The 16,001-nt window shown below is 42.6% G+C and overlaps 2 protein-coding genes across 6 annotated transcripts in view; one reads left to right on the top strand and one right to left on the bottom strand.

Annotated features, from left to right (window-relative positions):
• Positions 1-7,343, top strand: part of LOC108237404 (frizzled-3-like) — a 30,323-nt gene extending 22,980 nt beyond the window's left edge. For 2 of the 4 annotated variants that reach the window (XM_025006490.2, XM_025006491.2), the window contains exons 4-11: positions 557-898; positions 1,073-1,235; positions 1,356-1,655; positions 1,814-2,065; positions 4,036-4,184; positions 4,790-4,904; positions 5,151-5,314; positions 5,396-7,343. In XM_025006490.2, the coding sequence (XP_024862258.1) occupies positions 557-898; positions 1,073-1,235; positions 1,356-1,655; positions 1,814-2,065; positions 4,036-4,184; positions 4,790-4,904; positions 5,151-5,314; positions 5,396-5,618 (1,708 nt within the window). In that variant the 3' untranslated portion in view covers positions 5,619-7,343. The remainder of the gene's footprint in view (positions 1-556; positions 899-1,072; positions 1,236-1,355; positions 1,656-1,813; positions 2,066-4,035; positions 4,185-4,789; positions 4,905-5,150; positions 5,315-5,395) is intronic. The other 2 variants (XR_003039241.2, XM_037979862.1) reach the window with 2 other exon arrangements.
• Positions 6,464-15,932, bottom strand: kif28 (kinesin family member 28). Of its 2 annotated transcripts, none has more exons than XM_025006487.2 (27): positions 15,744-15,932; positions 14,066-14,257; positions 13,880-13,930; positions 13,629-13,781; positions 13,415-13,450; positions 13,149-13,268; positions 12,953-13,060; positions 12,275-12,429; positions 12,079-12,190; positions 11,925-11,992; positions 11,698-11,840; positions 11,505-11,626; positions 11,226-11,316; positions 10,606-10,666; positions 10,295-10,418; positions 10,067-10,202; positions 9,876-9,994; positions 9,680-9,787; positions 9,507-9,599; positions 9,185-9,325; positions 9,032-9,102; positions 8,827-8,961; positions 8,576-8,742; positions 8,336-8,430; positions 8,085-8,211; positions 7,855-7,988; positions 6,464-7,729 (listed from the first exon to the last, which is right to left on the bottom strand). In XM_025006487.2, exons 1-27 carry the CDS (start codon positions 15,816-15,818, stop codon positions 7,571-7,573), a joined length of 3,096 nt encoding a protein of 1,031 aa, XP_024862255.1. In that variant the 5' UTR covers positions 15,819-15,932; the 3' UTR covers positions 6,464-7,570. The 2 variants fall into 2 exon arrangements, with proteins under 2 accessions (XP_024862255.1, XP_024862257.1); XM_025006489.2 differs by lacking the exon at positions 15,744-15,932 and adding an exon at positions 15,425-15,521.
• Positions 15,933-16,001: the final 69 nt, after the last annotated feature.

Below are 16,001 nucleotides of genomic sequence, written 5' to 3'. Positions count from 1 at the left end.
GAACAAATAAAAAACCCGCAACGTGACGTGAATTTACTTTTTACTTCAACACATTATAAAAATGTAGTGTAGTAGAAAGTACAGATACTTACTGTAAAATGTAGCGAAGTAAAAGTCGAAAGTACCCACGTTTAAAAATACTTAAGTGAAGTACAGATACATGAAAAACGTACTTAAGTACAGTAACGAAGTACTTGTACTTCGTTACATCCCACCACTGGTTTTGCACAAACATTCCTTCAAAAAGATTAGTAAAAAGAAGTCATTGGCAGTTTACCTTGAAATGTATGTCCATCATATGTTGTTAATTTTCAGCAGAAACTATGAATATAATATACAGTTTGTACATTACATTTATAAACATAAACTACTACACTGTGTTTGAATGTTTGGTATTTTTGTCCAGTTCTGTGAAATTTGGTTTCTTTATCAAGCTCTATAGTCCTAGCTTTTTGCCATATTTTTATATTTTATCTCTAATATGTAATAATGTAAAATTTTGAAGTATTCATAGCAGATTAAGCTGTATGGTGTGACCTAGTTATTGTTTTTCCAGGTTCCCAGATTGTGATGAACCTTATCCTCGCCCAGAGGACCTGCTAACAAGCTCTGAACCCGATCCTCACCCAGAGGACTCGCTAACAGGCTCCGAATCCACGGACCAGTCATCCATGACTGTCCAGAGAGATTATGGTTTCTGGTGCCCCAGAGAGCTCAAGGTTGACCCAGACCTGGGTTACACCTTTATGGGGAAGAAGGACTGTTCTGCTCCCTGCCCCTCAATGTTCTTCAGCCAGCAGGAGCTGACCCTCACCCGATACTTCATCGGAGTCATCTCCATTGTGTGTCTGTCGGCAACACTTTTCACCTTCCTGACGTTCCTCATTGATGTTACAAGGTTTGAATGACAAATAATTGTCTGATTTCTAACATCAACTTACTGAGTATATCTTACCAGATCACGTAGAATATGCAAACTTCAAAATTAACTTTAAATAATATTAGCACAGATGTAAGTATGTACGATACATAAAAAGAAACCGTGCATAGAAAATTTTGTGTTTGTCCAAAGGTTTCGATATCCTGAGCGACCAATCATCTTCTATGCTGTGTGTTACGTCATGGTGTCTCTGGGCTTCTTCCTTGGTTTCCTTCTGGAGGATAGAGTAGCATGCAATGCGGTCAGTCCTTCACAGTTCCGAGTTTCTACCATCACACAGGGCTCTCATAACAAGGTGAGATTTTAAAATTATTGCTGCTCTAACGTCACATTTCCTTTTGTTATTCTGATCCTCGCAGACATCAGGTTTTATTGACTCCTGTCACATGGTAGTTGTTGTTCTCATTGTTCTCAGGTGTGCACGCTTTTCTTCATGGTGCTGTATTTCTTTACCATGGCGGGCAGCGTGTGGTGGGTCATACTGACAATTACTTGGTTCCTGGCCGCTGTGCCTAAATGGGGCAGTGAGGCCATCGAGAAGAAAGCCCTCCTCTTCCATGCTGTTGCCTGGGGCCTCCCAGGGGCCCTGACTGTCACCCTGTTGGCCTTGAATAAAATAGAAGGAGATGGGATCAGTGGAGTGTGTTTCATAGGCCTGTATGACATTGATGCCCTGCGGTGGTTTGTTCTGGCACCACTCTGCCTCAATGTGGCGGTGAGTAAAGCTGTAAGAAAAGAGAGTGGATAAGTAGCTGAAAGAAGTGATGAATGGGGAGGTATGGTAGATAGATTGTTGAATAGATTGAGTGGCTGAAATCTTACAAGTGCGGACTGTAGGAAACAATGTTCTTTAATAATTCTTGATTTCTCTAGGTTGGCGTCTCCCTGCTGTTAGTGGGGATTATTGCTCTAAATCAAGTACGCATGGAGATTCCTCTGGAGAAAGAAAACCAGGCCAAACTGGTCAAGTTCATGATTCGAATGGGCGTGTTCTCTGTGCTCTACCTCGTCCCGTTGATGACTGTGATTGGTTGTTACATCTATGAACACACCTACCGGAAGATCTGGGAAACAACATGGATGGAAGAGAACTGCAGGCGATTTCACATCCCCTGCCCATACAAGGTAAAGAGAAACAATGAGTTTTCAGAAACTGTCACTTATTCTCTGATATTTTGTTGTGGTGAGAATTAAAGATCCCAGCACCAGTTTCCATTAGGGTATAAAACATACAAGCCCTTTTGAAAGTAGGTATTGATTTTAACTGTGTGCTTAGATCTTTTAACATTTTTTTGTTATTGCAACAAAAGTACATCTGTTAAGTATTGTCTGTCAGCTAAACACACAAAAATTAGACAAACTCTTGAGAAAATACCAACCACATTTAAATCACAGTTAAATGTCTTTCAGATGTTTACACAGAACATACCACCAAAGTTAGCTGGTATGAAGCCAACAACTCTTGGTGAAAAGATGAGATATAAGATAATAGATAGAAATGATGGTCTGCAGCACATCCGCGAGACTCAACATGTTAAAAATAAACACACCTTTCTTTCTCTGTTAGTGTATCAATCTGTGTCACTGAAGGTATCTTTCACACGCTGCTGATGGTGTGAAAGATACGACTATTCACATGATCAACAGAGCAGAAAAGATTATCTGAAGCATGACAAGATAAAATCATGTATGTTTTAGGAACACATTGTTTTCATCCGACTATGAAAAGTTAATTTAGGAAGTATAACAAACCACTTTGGTGATAATCAGCTCAAATTTAAAGATGTTAAAAAAGGGAGAAAACCGACCTTGGTTCAAACTAAACCGATCCGTTAATGATTAAAGCCCGTGTGTGTGTGTTCATGAGAGACAGAGGGCTGGTTGATAGATGCGAGTGGCCGAGTGAGGAGATATTTGCAAAGGAAACCAAACTGCTGAATGCATCATTAGTTCACCTAATGCAGCTTTCCAGCCTGATTCCACAAAAACTTCAATCTTTGTTTTGCTCCTGGCCTCTTTGTCTCCTTGTCTTTTAGCCTTTCAGCTGGTTTTCACACACTTGCATCTTCCCGTCCTCCCTTTCTCAGTTGGTGTCTCTTTCTCGGGGCTTGCTCAGTCATGCTCTGCTACCCGTCCTCTATGAGGGCTTTGTAGCAGTTACGAAGAGCAGTGGGAGTGCGGTGTTTTGATATAGTCTGCCTCTAATTAATAACCAGAGAAGTGGGCATCACTCCAGAAATACACAAGATGAAACGTAGCAAACAAGTTTCACAAACAAAACATTTATGTTTTCTGTGTTGCGTCAGAACTCCAGACAGCTGCTGGCTGCCATGTGACAGGCTGCATGAGTGTGTGGAGGCAGGTGCAGCCACTTGTGTTACTTGTCAGTGAATGTGTTCATGTCTCTATCTATGAGGGCCGACCCCCCTTACGTGCCATTTAGATTTGGAATTTCATTATTGCCATGTGTCATTTGATCTTTAACCTTGGATGGATTCCAGTATGTGTGTGTGTGAGAGAGAAAGAGGTGGTCACTTATTGAAGACTTGGGGCTTATTTTGTAATTTCAGGACTTTATTCTCAGTTTTAGTGAATCAGGTTTAAAGTAGTCCTGTTACTGTTTGTTTAACAGTTCACTTTAAAAAAAAGTCATGAATTACAAATTATGATTAATTTTTCCTAACATGACAGGTTTGTCTTTGAGGAAGATCAAATAGAAGTGTTGTAATTATCTTGTTCACTCCATGAGTCTGCTTTTTGCTTATTTTTCTAAAATCAAGACACTGAAGAAGACCTGTTTGGGCAACAACATCTGTAAACCTGCCACATTTACTTTTCATCAAAACTAAGAGCTGCCCTCTAGTGGGAGACATGGCAAAGTTCATGTTTAGCTCAGAGAAAAGAAGTTGCTGTAGTTCAGCTGCTGTATTTGTTTTCATCTTTAATCATTTAAAAATGACAAGTTGTTTCTGTCCTTCAGTGCTCCTGTGGCTGTACTACAGAAATCCATTTTGATGCTAAAGTTTGTTCCTCTTCATTATGTTTTGGTTGAATGACTGTGGAGTTAATATTTAAATATGTTCTGTCCCTCTCAGGTTAAGCAGACGGGTAAACCAGCCATGGCTTTGTTCCTAATTAAATACCTGATGATGCTGGTGGTGGGGATCCCCTCTGTTTTCTGGGTGGGCAGTAAGAAGACCTGTTTCGAATGGGCCAGCTTCCTGCATGGGCGCAGACGCAAAGAGTAAGTACACATTGACTCGATGCTTAGTCAAATTTTGTTTTTTATTCACATGACCCACCTCTCTGTCCATGTTTTCCCACATCAATTACCTCTTTTGAATCTCTCTAGAGAATTTCTTCTAACTTGGTTCAAATCTTCACTATCAGTACTGATGAGTATTTGATCAATTTTACCTTTAAAAATATTTGTAAATCCAAGATTTTGTAAATAAATTTATATTTATGATTGCATTTCACATATAATTAGCACAAATTAATACTTTTTATGTTGTTTTATCAACATTTCAAGCCTGAACAGACTAGAACAATAAAACCAGATCACTGATAGAGACACATGCTGCTTATCAAACAAAACTTTATCCTTTTAACCTGTCAAACATTTTGTCACTTTTGTCCTCAAAAACACCACATTTAACTTCTCATTTATCTTATTTCCTTTGTTGTGACATACTCATGTTTGTTTTCTACTTGAATCAGCCGCCTGCATTCTCGTCTTTCTACTTCTCCGTCTGGATTAACTTCTTGTTGCTGATTTTACCTGCAAATTTCTTTGTCCTTTCCCTAACCTTCTTCACTATGTTTTTTTTATCTTCTTCTTCTCTGCAGCAGTGGCGTTAATGAGTCTCGACAGGTGCTGCAAGAGCAACCAGACTTTGCCCAGTCTCTGCTGCGTGAACCAAACACCCCCGTCATTAGGAAATCCAGAGGAACTTCCACTCAGGTAGGACTGCAACCTGCGGTGATTTGCTTTTACCAGGTAGTCACTTTCATGCTCACGTGGAAACTTTAGCAGTTTGTAGAGGATGCTCTCAGCTTCAGTGGCTTTTGAAATAAAACATGCCACTGAATACTGTAAGGTTTACTAGTTGCTGTTATTAGTGTTTCAATGGTAGCAAATCATGAGCATTTAGGTTTAGCATACATTATTTTCTCTGATGCTTAGCTCTGACTCCTCATCCCTCTGTAGGGCACCTCCACACATGCCTCCTCCACCCACTTGGCGGCTCTAGATGACCTTGACGACCCACTAAGGAGTCACCATGGACACCCTGCATCAAGCAGAAGCAAACCCAGCAGCGTCCACAGCAAGACCAGCTTCCACGGCAGCCTGCGTCGCACCCGGGATGACAGGTAGAACACAGAATTCACACGATTGTTCTCTTCACCCCTTGTTTCTCCACTCCTTCTCATTTCTGTCACCGTCTCTCTCAGAAGCGATTCTGTAGCTTACAGAGGCGCACAGGAGCGCAGTTTCCATGGCAGCATGTCCCGTCTTGACCACCCGCTCTCCACTCACAGCAGCCTCCATCAGATAGACAGTCACTCAAGGCGCAGCAGCCAGCGGGACGTTTCAGAGGCACCGCATACCCTCATCACCCACGGAACCTCAGCGAGTGACAGCCGAGCTGCTGAGAACGATGGAACCAGCGCCTGAGGAGTCTCCAGGTTCATCCTCAGCAGAAGCAGCAAAGTGTTGGATTTTCTGAAGAGAATACCAGTGAGTGTTGTGATTTTCCTGGACTTTATGACCTGTGTGGCTTCATGTTAACAGTTCAGTTAGTGAAAATGACCTATCTCTTTTAGATCGGGTCGGTCACTGTGAGTTGGACTTCTGGTTACTTCACTCAGAAGTAATACACCTCCCCAGACTTTTGGGCTTTGAGGTATTATTCAGGGAAAGTGTTGGAAAACTAGAACTTACACTGGACAGAAACCAGGAACTGCCTAAAGGTTCTTTAAAGTTGTCATTGCACTTCACTTTAAACCAGTTTCTGTGAGGTGTGCTCTGAAACATGTAATGGATAAATTTGTAATTTGAACTCCAGATTTGAGAACCCAATCACCAGTTTTATGGTGGCAATATATCCAAATCCTCATCTTGCAGGACCCACGTGAATATGCTGTAGATTTCTAAACACTGCCGAGTATTGCTTTAGGAACAATCTTTAATACTTTCAAGCTGCTCGTTTGTTCTGGACGGGAGCTCTTAATGTTTCTTTGCGTGGCTTCACACATATGGGCCTAACATGAGACAGTGGACCTCCGTTTAGTAAAATATTTTTTATACTGTGAAAGTTATCAGCTGCTTACAATTTTGTGTGTGTGCATGTGAGAGAGAGCTATAAATATCAGCCATTCTAGGTTTTAAACTTTATTTTTCTTGAAAGCATCAGAGAAGTGGAAAGATGAAACTATACAACTTAATGTACATAGGCTGTTGGATAGAAACAAATACTGGGAACAGTTCAAACTATTATTGGATGCTTTTGTTTGACAAAGACAGGGCAGCTTTGGAAATCAGTACATTCAGTGTTTTCTTATCTTAAAAAACAGACAACTAGAGTATTGTTACACTTCATTACTGAACTGACTGAGGTGTTCATACAGGCTTGGAAGTCAAATTTGCCCAAAGAGGTGCAGACGTCTGACGTGTTTGAGGTTCTGCTTGTAAAGTAAATGTTACAGGAAGTGTATATTATAAATGTTTTTGTTTGAGATGTAATGAACCTACCTCACCTGTACCCTCAGCCTTCTCTTTGACCTGCAGGCCCATTACTGCTACCAAGTACTCATCCCATCCAATCAGACAAGAAACTGGACTTGTTCATAGTGTCTAACCTACAACTGGCCAAGTATACCTCCGTAACTTTCACTCCTGCCTCTGTCATGATTGTGACATTTTAGTTTTTAAGTAATTACCACAGGGAGGGGACTGTCTTGCCTATTGTGCATCTCAGATCATCACAACTCCAACACTTGTTTTGAGGTTTTTATGGCCTTTCTGTCTGTTGTACATAGATTTTCTGTATTGTGGGATGCCTTCTGCCTCTCCGACTGTACATGAGCTTGTTTTGGACCTACAGCAACTGTCTGTACTTCGTCATGACTGCTTACAAACATTAACCGCTGTGCTTTTAACTCGAAATGAGACACAGTTGGAGATATTGAACTTAACAAAAACAAAAAGGAGCTCTCTGCTTTTCAACTAGTAAGCATCATTTTTGTTTGCTTTAGTCATTAATAACAGAGTTATGACAACACCTCAGTGAACTGCAGTAACATATTGTAAATTTTGAAGCGTGTACTTGACCTAATTTATTTGCAGTTTGGAACTGTAACATATTTTACATGCAGTCTAATAAACATTTTATAGACTTCACTCTGTGTTTTTTTTTTTTTAATGAACCTGCATATTCATTCTTAATATAGCGAGTGAGGAATGTTTGAGTTCCATAATGTGCAAGTGTACAATAATGAATTTCATCTATTAGCTGTTCAGACAATGCAAAACATGTAAGAAGCCTATTATAGTTCAACTTAATTTAGGGGTTTAATGCTATTGAGACATACAATCTACTTGTGTTTTTTAAATATTATAAACATAAATTAAGACCAGATTCCTGACCGTTCTCGTTTGCGACGAACAATGGTGGCTACATCTTGTTTGAGTGTGGAGACGCTCTGCTCCAGCTGCTCTGAGAAGTCCTTCAGGAGACGACTCTGCTCATCCACAAACAGCCTGAGCCCGAGCAAGTCCGACTCCTCCTGCAGGACACAGAGTCAATGAAAACACAGTTCACAGTGCAGACGTGGAACGATTAGAATCAGAACTAACATACGCCACTATATTAATCTGAATTAACACCACTGATCAGTCCTTGCAGACGTACACTGGGCCTGTGTCTGCGCAGGCGCTGCAGCTGACCCCTGACAGAGGTCATACTGTGGTAGAAAACCTTCAGAGCACGAGCAAACTCTGCATCACAGCTGGGACGCACCGAACGCCCACGTGCACCCTCGCCTCCTAAAACCAGAGGAGGCAAAACATGGATGTTGGGGAGCGACGGTGCACGTGTGAGCAGCTTTCAAAAACAAACGAACTGATGAAAATCTCAGTTACCGTTCTTGGCTGAGGTAAGTTGTTCTCTCAGACTTTGATTTTCTTTTCTCAGTGAAGCGTTAACACTCCTCAGTTCCTCCAAGTCCTGTTGAGCTCTTATTGAACCACTGAGCTCAGAGTCTGCAGCCTGCAACACACACACACAGGGTTTGTTATTTAATCATTTATGATGCTGCAGGCAGAACAACTATAAATTAAATAAATCCTGATGTCCTCTGAAAGTTCGAAATAATGATTTAAGATCAACTCACTGCAGCCTCTGATGGACCCGACTCGTCGATGATGAAGATGCCCTCTGTGGTCATCTTCACTGCGTCCAGACATGAACTCAGGTGAGTGCAACCCTCTGAGACAGAAAACAAGCTCTTTAAATTCCACTTATATACAAATTTACATGTTTTTTTTCCTCTCTTTTTTTTAATGCAGTAGTGCGTCTCTGTTGGAAAAAAAAATCTGAATCTATTCACAATGTATCTTGTTTTCTTTGTTACCTTGAAGACCCCAGAGCTCCAGCACCACAGCGCTGCTCTGCAGGTAGTCCAGCAGACGCTGGGAGGTGTGGAGGGCAGCATAGTGGACCCGATGGTCCAACAGAGGGTTGATGTTGTGCCACACAGCTGGAGTGTAGAGAGGCTGGCTGCAGTCAAATAACCTGAAACTAACAGAGTCATGAAGACAAAACAACACAGGAGAAGTTAGTCTCCCAGCCCAGAAATCACCATCAAACTTCAATCAGTCTTACCTGATTTGGACCCCTCGATTGCGGGCCTCCTTGATCCAACGAACCCCACAGCACTGATCCAGGACCAGCTGGAAGTCCAGTCGTCGACCCAGAACCTCAGATGGATCAATCAGGATGTCGTCCTCACCCAGAGGGCTGGAAAGTTGCATTGTTACGTTACTGACGTCTCTGTGGTTTTTATAGTATGTGTGTATGTGTGTCATACAGTCCAGTGGAGGTACAGGGGACCAGCTGAGCTTGTAGAATGGCCTCTTCTGTGCCCTCAGACCCAAACACCTGTAGTAGATCAGTCAGTCACTAAATGACTGTCATTTGACAGCACTGATTGGATGCGTGTGCAGGAAGTAAGTCCGAGTACCTCTAGCTGCTCTTCCAGTGGGATGCGAAAGGCCAAAGACTGGAGCCAGAGGTGAGCCGTACCCAGGAGCAGAGGCTCAACTGGATCCCAGAAGGGGTCTTTATCCCGGGGTAACGTAACTGCTGAGAGCCCCTCTGCTCTCTGACAGGAGGATGCAGAGACATGTTAGAGGCAGTCCTACACACTGTAACCTTAAAGCACTTGTTTGAAAAGGAATACAATAAATATGGTTTTCCTCGTTATGCACCATGGTCTGTTTCTGACGGGGGGGGCGTTACAGTCAGTGCAAAACAAAATTTGTAATTTCTTTCCACACACATACGTTGTCTTCGCTCTGTTCAGCCTGGAACTGCTGGTAGACTTCTTCCATCAGAAACTTCCGGTTAACAAATTTGGCTTTGGACCACATCCAAACCTGAAGAGTAAGAAGAACAACTCAGCTTTTTTATGCAGCGAATATATAAAATGATCCATAGAAAAACAAACTACACCAGCCTGTTTGCTTCCTCTTGAAGTGACTCGGACTACAATATCTTTTTGCAGATCGTGACCTCTAGAGTCTGACAGCGCCAGATTCTTGATCTCCAGTTTAAACTCCACTCCCTGAAGACTCAGCAGACAGTAACCTCAGTCACATAAACTGCAGGAATATATCCGTCATTTCATTTGTCAACTTGACCGTGTGAGTTACCTTGCTCAGCTCCTGGCTCATCTGGTTGGCCTCCGCCACCATGGGCATCAGTTTAATGTAGTCGTAGAAGACAGCCAGCAGGCTGGGGTCGGTCTGGCTGGATCCAGCGCTGGACTCGCCTAAATACAAACAGATGACAACCTACCAGCGGGTTTTCCCTCCACAGATGAGCTTCCTTCTCTTCCACTCACCCAGGTGGATGCCCTCAGCAGCTGCCAGCTCAGACTGGAAGTAGTCGTAGTCGTAGCGGCTCCAGTCATCTGCGCCCCTTTCAGACGGATAACCAACAAACAGGTAGGTGGAGTTCGAACCCAGAATGAGACGATCCTACAAGATTGTTTTTTTTAAAACATTGCTGTGAGTCACTTTGCTTCAGATGTTAGTCACATTATCTAACTGGAAGAAGTGCAAAGACCCACCAGGTGCTGCAGCTCAGTTGTTTGGTACACAGCACTCCCATTGACAATGACCTTTGACCCTGACAGGGGTGTCAGCGTAACCCTCCGGTTTTCATTCTTGAACACAGCATGGCGCTCCTGGATCCTGACTCACAGACACACAAGAACGTGTTTGTAAACAGAAAGTTTCATTTTCTTCAAACATTTATCCTGTAGGCTTAAAACACATAATTCATTCTAACGTAACATATAATATGTCATGAATTGTGTCCAGTGTTTCTAATGTGCTTGAATCTCTATTGTTTCTTGTTGTAATAGAAAATAAAACTCACCCTAAACCCTTGATATAAATGGATCTCTGAGAGGAGTCACAGAGGCCGATGGCCCACTCACCTAGAAAACAAAGCAGCTCAACAAGCCTGTAGCCAACAGACTTTTTCATGGTTGTAAGAATCATGTTGCAAATGTAATGGCAGATTTTATTACAGGGTAACACCTGTTGTTGATAAGTCCTGAATATGTTATGACTTCTATTCCAAGTCCCATGGGCTCCCACAGGATGTTGGATTTTCTCCTCATGGGAACCAGACCAACTCGCTTTTCCTAGCTCCTTCTTTAAGTCCAGTATTTCAATATCTTTAATATACGCTTCTGTGTTGATTTTGGGGGCCAGAGCTTTGATTCGGAGCTTCCTGTTCGGATCTGGAACTCTGATGTTAATTGTTAATTGTCTTTAAGGTTCTCTTTATGTTGTGCACCATACATATATAAATAAACCTGTTTGAGTGATTTCATCGAACAGTGCCTGAAAATTATTTTTCCTACCACAACACAAACTACAGACATTTGATTTAAAACTACCTCCGATTCATTTTCCATCTTAAACGCCTTCCTCTAAAGAAAGAAATCTGGAGTAAAGCTTGAGACAGTCGTACGTGTCAGACGGACTCACCCTCCTGGATGAAAAGCTTCACCACCCCTGACAGCTGAGCATCTTCGTTGATGTTCAAGATGTAGGGATGCATCTGCATCATCCTCCTCTCCTGACAGGAAAGTGGAGAGAACAAAACCTTCATAAATAGCAGCAGGAGAGGAAAAGACCCGTTTAAGAAAAAAGAAATGCCTTCTTAAATAGTCACTTTCTTAAACTGCCTTAAATCCATTTACATTCTCAACTTGTGTTGTCTTCAAAGCTCATTAGAAACTACTCAAAGTGTGTGTGTGTGTGTACCTTTGTGATGTTGGCATACTGCTGCTCCCAGTCCTTCAGCGCCTCCTGCAGATGCTGCTCCCACAGAGTCTGAATGGCTCTGATCTGGAGCTCATTGTGGGTCAGCAGCTGACGCAGCTCCTCTGGAGACAGACGGACAGAGCTGAGAAGTCGAACCCTGCTCTGCAGAGTTAAAAAAAACACTGATCCTTACTGGTCTCATCAGTGGCTCTACGCCCCTCCTGACCCATTCGGCTCAGTCGCTGCAGCAGTCTGGCGTTCTCGGCCCTCAGCTCTTTAACCAGGCGCTCGGTGGGGCTCTCATTCACCACCGCTCGGTTCTGGATACGCTTTGCCCTGAAAAGAGGGAGCCAGAAGGACAAATCGTGGGTGCGTGAAGCCAACACAGAAGACAGGATGCAGAGAAACACACTGATGTACCTCTCAGCGTAGCGCAAGGTGGAGAGAGACTCTTCATAGCAGATATCTGCAGGACTCAGGGTGGCAATCTTAGAGACATTCATATCAGAATCTAATAATCAGTAACTCAACTCTGCAAATAACTGATAGGTGTTTCCACAAACAGTAAACTTACCATGACAGTGCGACTGTTGCCCCCCAGAGCAGACTGGAGCAGCTTGGTGAGAACAGAGTCTCTGTAAGGGATGTGAACAACCTTTTTCCCCATGGCCACGTCGGCCAGAGCGCTGGAGGAGAGACAGGGAGCTTCAAAAGGAGACAAAAACTAACGAAGCGACCTGGAGAGAAACTCAGCTGAACAGCAGGCCAACCTGATGACGTTGCCCAGAGTGGTGAGGCTCAGGTTGATGGCTGTCCCTTCTTTGAGTCTGTCAGCTTCAGAGCCTGATGACCTCTGACGCTCGCTGCCAGCCAAGTCCACCAGGTTGATGTTGGACTGCTTCGTGATGCTCTCCTTAGAAAAGATCTGATGGTGGGGGGCGGGGGGTTCAGTTAATTTGTTAAACTTTTTTTACTACAGACATGAATAAGTGCTTGTGTGTAACAGACTCAAAGGCAGGTAAAGATCCTGATTAAGGAAATTAATTAGTCAAACCTGCAAAGAAATGGGCTAAATGGTACACAATACTGGACAAAAAGACCACACAACTCAACAATGAAGATCTGACCAGCATGAACTACATATAGAGAGGAATGACTTGATACAGAGTAGATGTGGCAATTAAGAAATAGGAAGGTTAACCACAACAAAACTTGGTAATAAAACCACAAAAACAAAATACCTGAACATAACAGACAGAAACAAAACAACAAAAAATGAAGTTTAACTTTAAGAGAAAAATGCATTGTTCTTAGTCTATTTTAAAGAATCGTGTTTGATCCAAACAGGATCAGCTCAGAAAACTGAGCAGACTTGATGAGGTTAGAGAGGAAAAGAAAAAAAAAGATGAAACTTTAACTCAAAGTGATAAATGGGAATGTGTGTGTACCTGTTTGAGCTGCAGGATTATGAGCATGTGTGATCGACTGCTGTTGGCGTTCATGTGAGTCGCAGCTGTGGTTCTGGTCCTGGTTCCTTGTTCCATCAGCTGCTCCACCTGCACAAACACTTTACTCCTCATTTATCCCACTAAGGTATTAATGCTAAACAATCTTCAGTTCTACATCCTGTCCATGTAACTGTACCTGGGGCGCACTCTCACTGGGGATTGTACGAAGCCCCTCGACGTAGAAGCCTCTTTGCTGCTCCTCTCGGACTCGGAGTCCACCTGGAGCACGAGACCCCCGAGACAGCAGGTCAACAACCTGGACGAAAAAAAAGTCAAAATAACAGCTCCATGTGGAGTAGAATATCCAGAAATGTATTTCATTTTCTAAATAATATTACAAAGCTGTAAGAAATTTTACAGGAAGCAAAATAAAATGAATAAAAAGCTTGGTCCAACTGTTACCTGTTCATTATAGATTTCCAACATACTGAAAAAAACCTGTGGATGCATCGAGAACATACTTAAAATACTGATCAGAACACAAACACATGATGACCCTGGAAATACCGTGCATTTTCTATAAGGACATCAATATTTACATAAATAAAACTGACATAACTACACTCCTACACATGTAAGATAAGAGGGCAGATATGTCCTCTTCTTCTTGTTTTACCTGAAACTGTCTGTTTTCTTGCTTTTCTCCGATTGCCTGAAACAGCCGCTCGCAGAGTTTAGGAACCAGGCCTTTGTTCGGCCCATAGCCCATCATGGAGTAACTCTTCCCGGAGCCCGTCTGGCCGTATGCCAGCAGTGTGGCGTTGTAGCCCTGCACAGGTTATTGCATTATTCAGACCGTTTGGATATGGTGACATATTGGGTTTTAAACAGTGAGACAAAAACGAATAAAGCCACAGCGGCTCCAACCTGCAGAGCATTCTCCAGTATTCCTTCTCCCAGGTCCTGGAAGACACTGTTCTGGAGGTGAAATCACATCTCATCACCTACAGACACACCTTCTTTCAACTTGTATTGATTCTTTTGTTATCTTTTACACTATGCAGTAGACTTTACAGTGTGACAGCTTAAAAGAGAAGTTGTCTTTGAGCCGACCTGGTCAGCGTACCGTCCCCCCGGCTCCTCAGGAACGTAGAGGCCCCTGTGGTCTCTGGTGAAGCCGCTGTAGGACCAGTAAGCATAGTCGAAACAGAACGCCCGTCGGTTCTGGGACTCACACGGGTCCTGGATGCTGATGGAGGTGGACACCATGGAGACAATACAGCGGCTGCCTGCGTCCCTCTCTCTCTGACAAGAAGAACCAATAAAACAAACAGATGAGTGGAAGAACACAGATTTTATATGTCCATTTTTTAATATTTCAATAAAAAGAGGGATGGGACTAAAAGTAAATTTATTATTCCTTTCTGTTTTCATGTGAACAAGGAGAAACCTCACAGGTAAAAACTGAAGACCAACCATCTGCAGCCCACACTTTACAGGTTTTTAATGGCTCTCTGAAAGGGAAAGTGTCATTTTTATTTTTAAAATGAATTTGCAAAACCCTTAGAAAACATTCGGCGCTGATCTCAAATTAATAACCTTCACTCTTCTTTGTGACCGACAAAGACAGGTTTTGGGTGAGACTGAAAAATTAAACAGAAACACCTAGACTGGGTTTAAAACAGAATCCGGCTGCAGAACAGTCGGGGTCTCTTGTTGTTTAGATCAGGACTGCAGAATGATTTTATAAAATCTACTTTTCCTCACAGAGACGTGACGGTAATGGTTCAATTATGTTCATCTGACATAAACATGGCTTTCCTAAATATAAATATGACTTTAACTGCAAGGTGATGTGTTAAATCATTTTACATGAATGTTATCGTGTGAAGGTAACTCGTGGAATATGAACTGAAAACTGCAGGACAACATATAAGCCTGCATTTAATATTAAAACCTGCATTAACTCAAACCTAAACTTGGACGGAGAAGTCGTGGTTCTTTCAAAGCTGCAGCTGGTCTCCACAATTAAACTCTCTAAGCCTTTATTTTACCTCCAGCTGCCAGCTTGTTCATTTGTCTGTTAGCAAAATACCTCATGAACCAGGAGACAGGTTTTAATGAAGCTCTCAGATACATCTACAAGTGATAAAGCTTCGGAGTCCACCTGATTCAAGATGGCCGCCACAGCTTAGCAAACACAAAAATGGCTACAACTGAGTAGACTTTACAGATATTGAGCTAATATTTGGTGTGGTAGCAGCTGAACACAAACAGATTACAAAAAATCTTTCTTTGAAACTTTGACTCGCATAGCAGCAGACGGTATCCATTCCTTCAAAATAAATGTTAAAAATGCTGTTTTTTATGTGTTGGAAGGTTCAAATGCAAAGTAAAACATTTTTAAAAAGGAAATAAAATGTCTGAAATGATTATAATTTTATCTTGGCTTCATTTGATCCCTTGTTTTACCTTTGGGGTTCCTGTTCTGCTCCGTGTTGCTCTCCTCACACCTGGTCCGTCCAGGGCTGATTGTCACACCTGCGCTGCCTCGTCTAATTAGTGCTCCTGTCTGCTCTGGTTAGGACAGGACTACTAACAAGTGTTTTACCCTGCTGCAGCCTCGATTCAGTCAGATTAAAACCATTTTTTTTTTTTGCTTCTGAGGCCTTATCTGTCAGTATTCACAAGTCATATCTACATCCACAGTTTCTTTTAATTTCAGGACTGGAGCCATTGCTTCACAGACACCTAAATGTAAAGAGAAACACGAAAGCGCCCGCTGACTGACCTTGTTGAATGGTCGCACTCTGACAGCCACTTTGACGCAGTCCTTGTTGTGGACCTCTGAGGCTTTAGCCCTCATGGTGCAGCTGGCAGACAGGAGACAGGACTGGGGACGGACTGAGGGACCAGCTGCGTCTCACAGAACACCACCCAGCTCGGGGTGGAGGGCTCGAGTTACACGGTGATGTGGATACTGGAGCACACACTGGCCTGGAAATGAGGTTAATGGTGATTTTCACAGCTGTAGTATAAATATCCTCAA

The sequence above is a fragment of the Kryptolebias marmoratus genome, linkage group LG15, assembly GCF_001649575.2.
Source record: "Kryptolebias marmoratus isolate JLee-2015 linkage group LG15, ASM164957v2, whole genome shotgun sequence".
NCBI lineage: Eukaryota > Metazoa > Chordata > Actinopteri > Cyprinodontiformes > Rivulidae > Kryptolebias > Kryptolebias marmoratus.
Note: the sequence above shows the minus strand (reverse complement) of the source record. Positions and strands in the feature narration are given on the sequence as shown.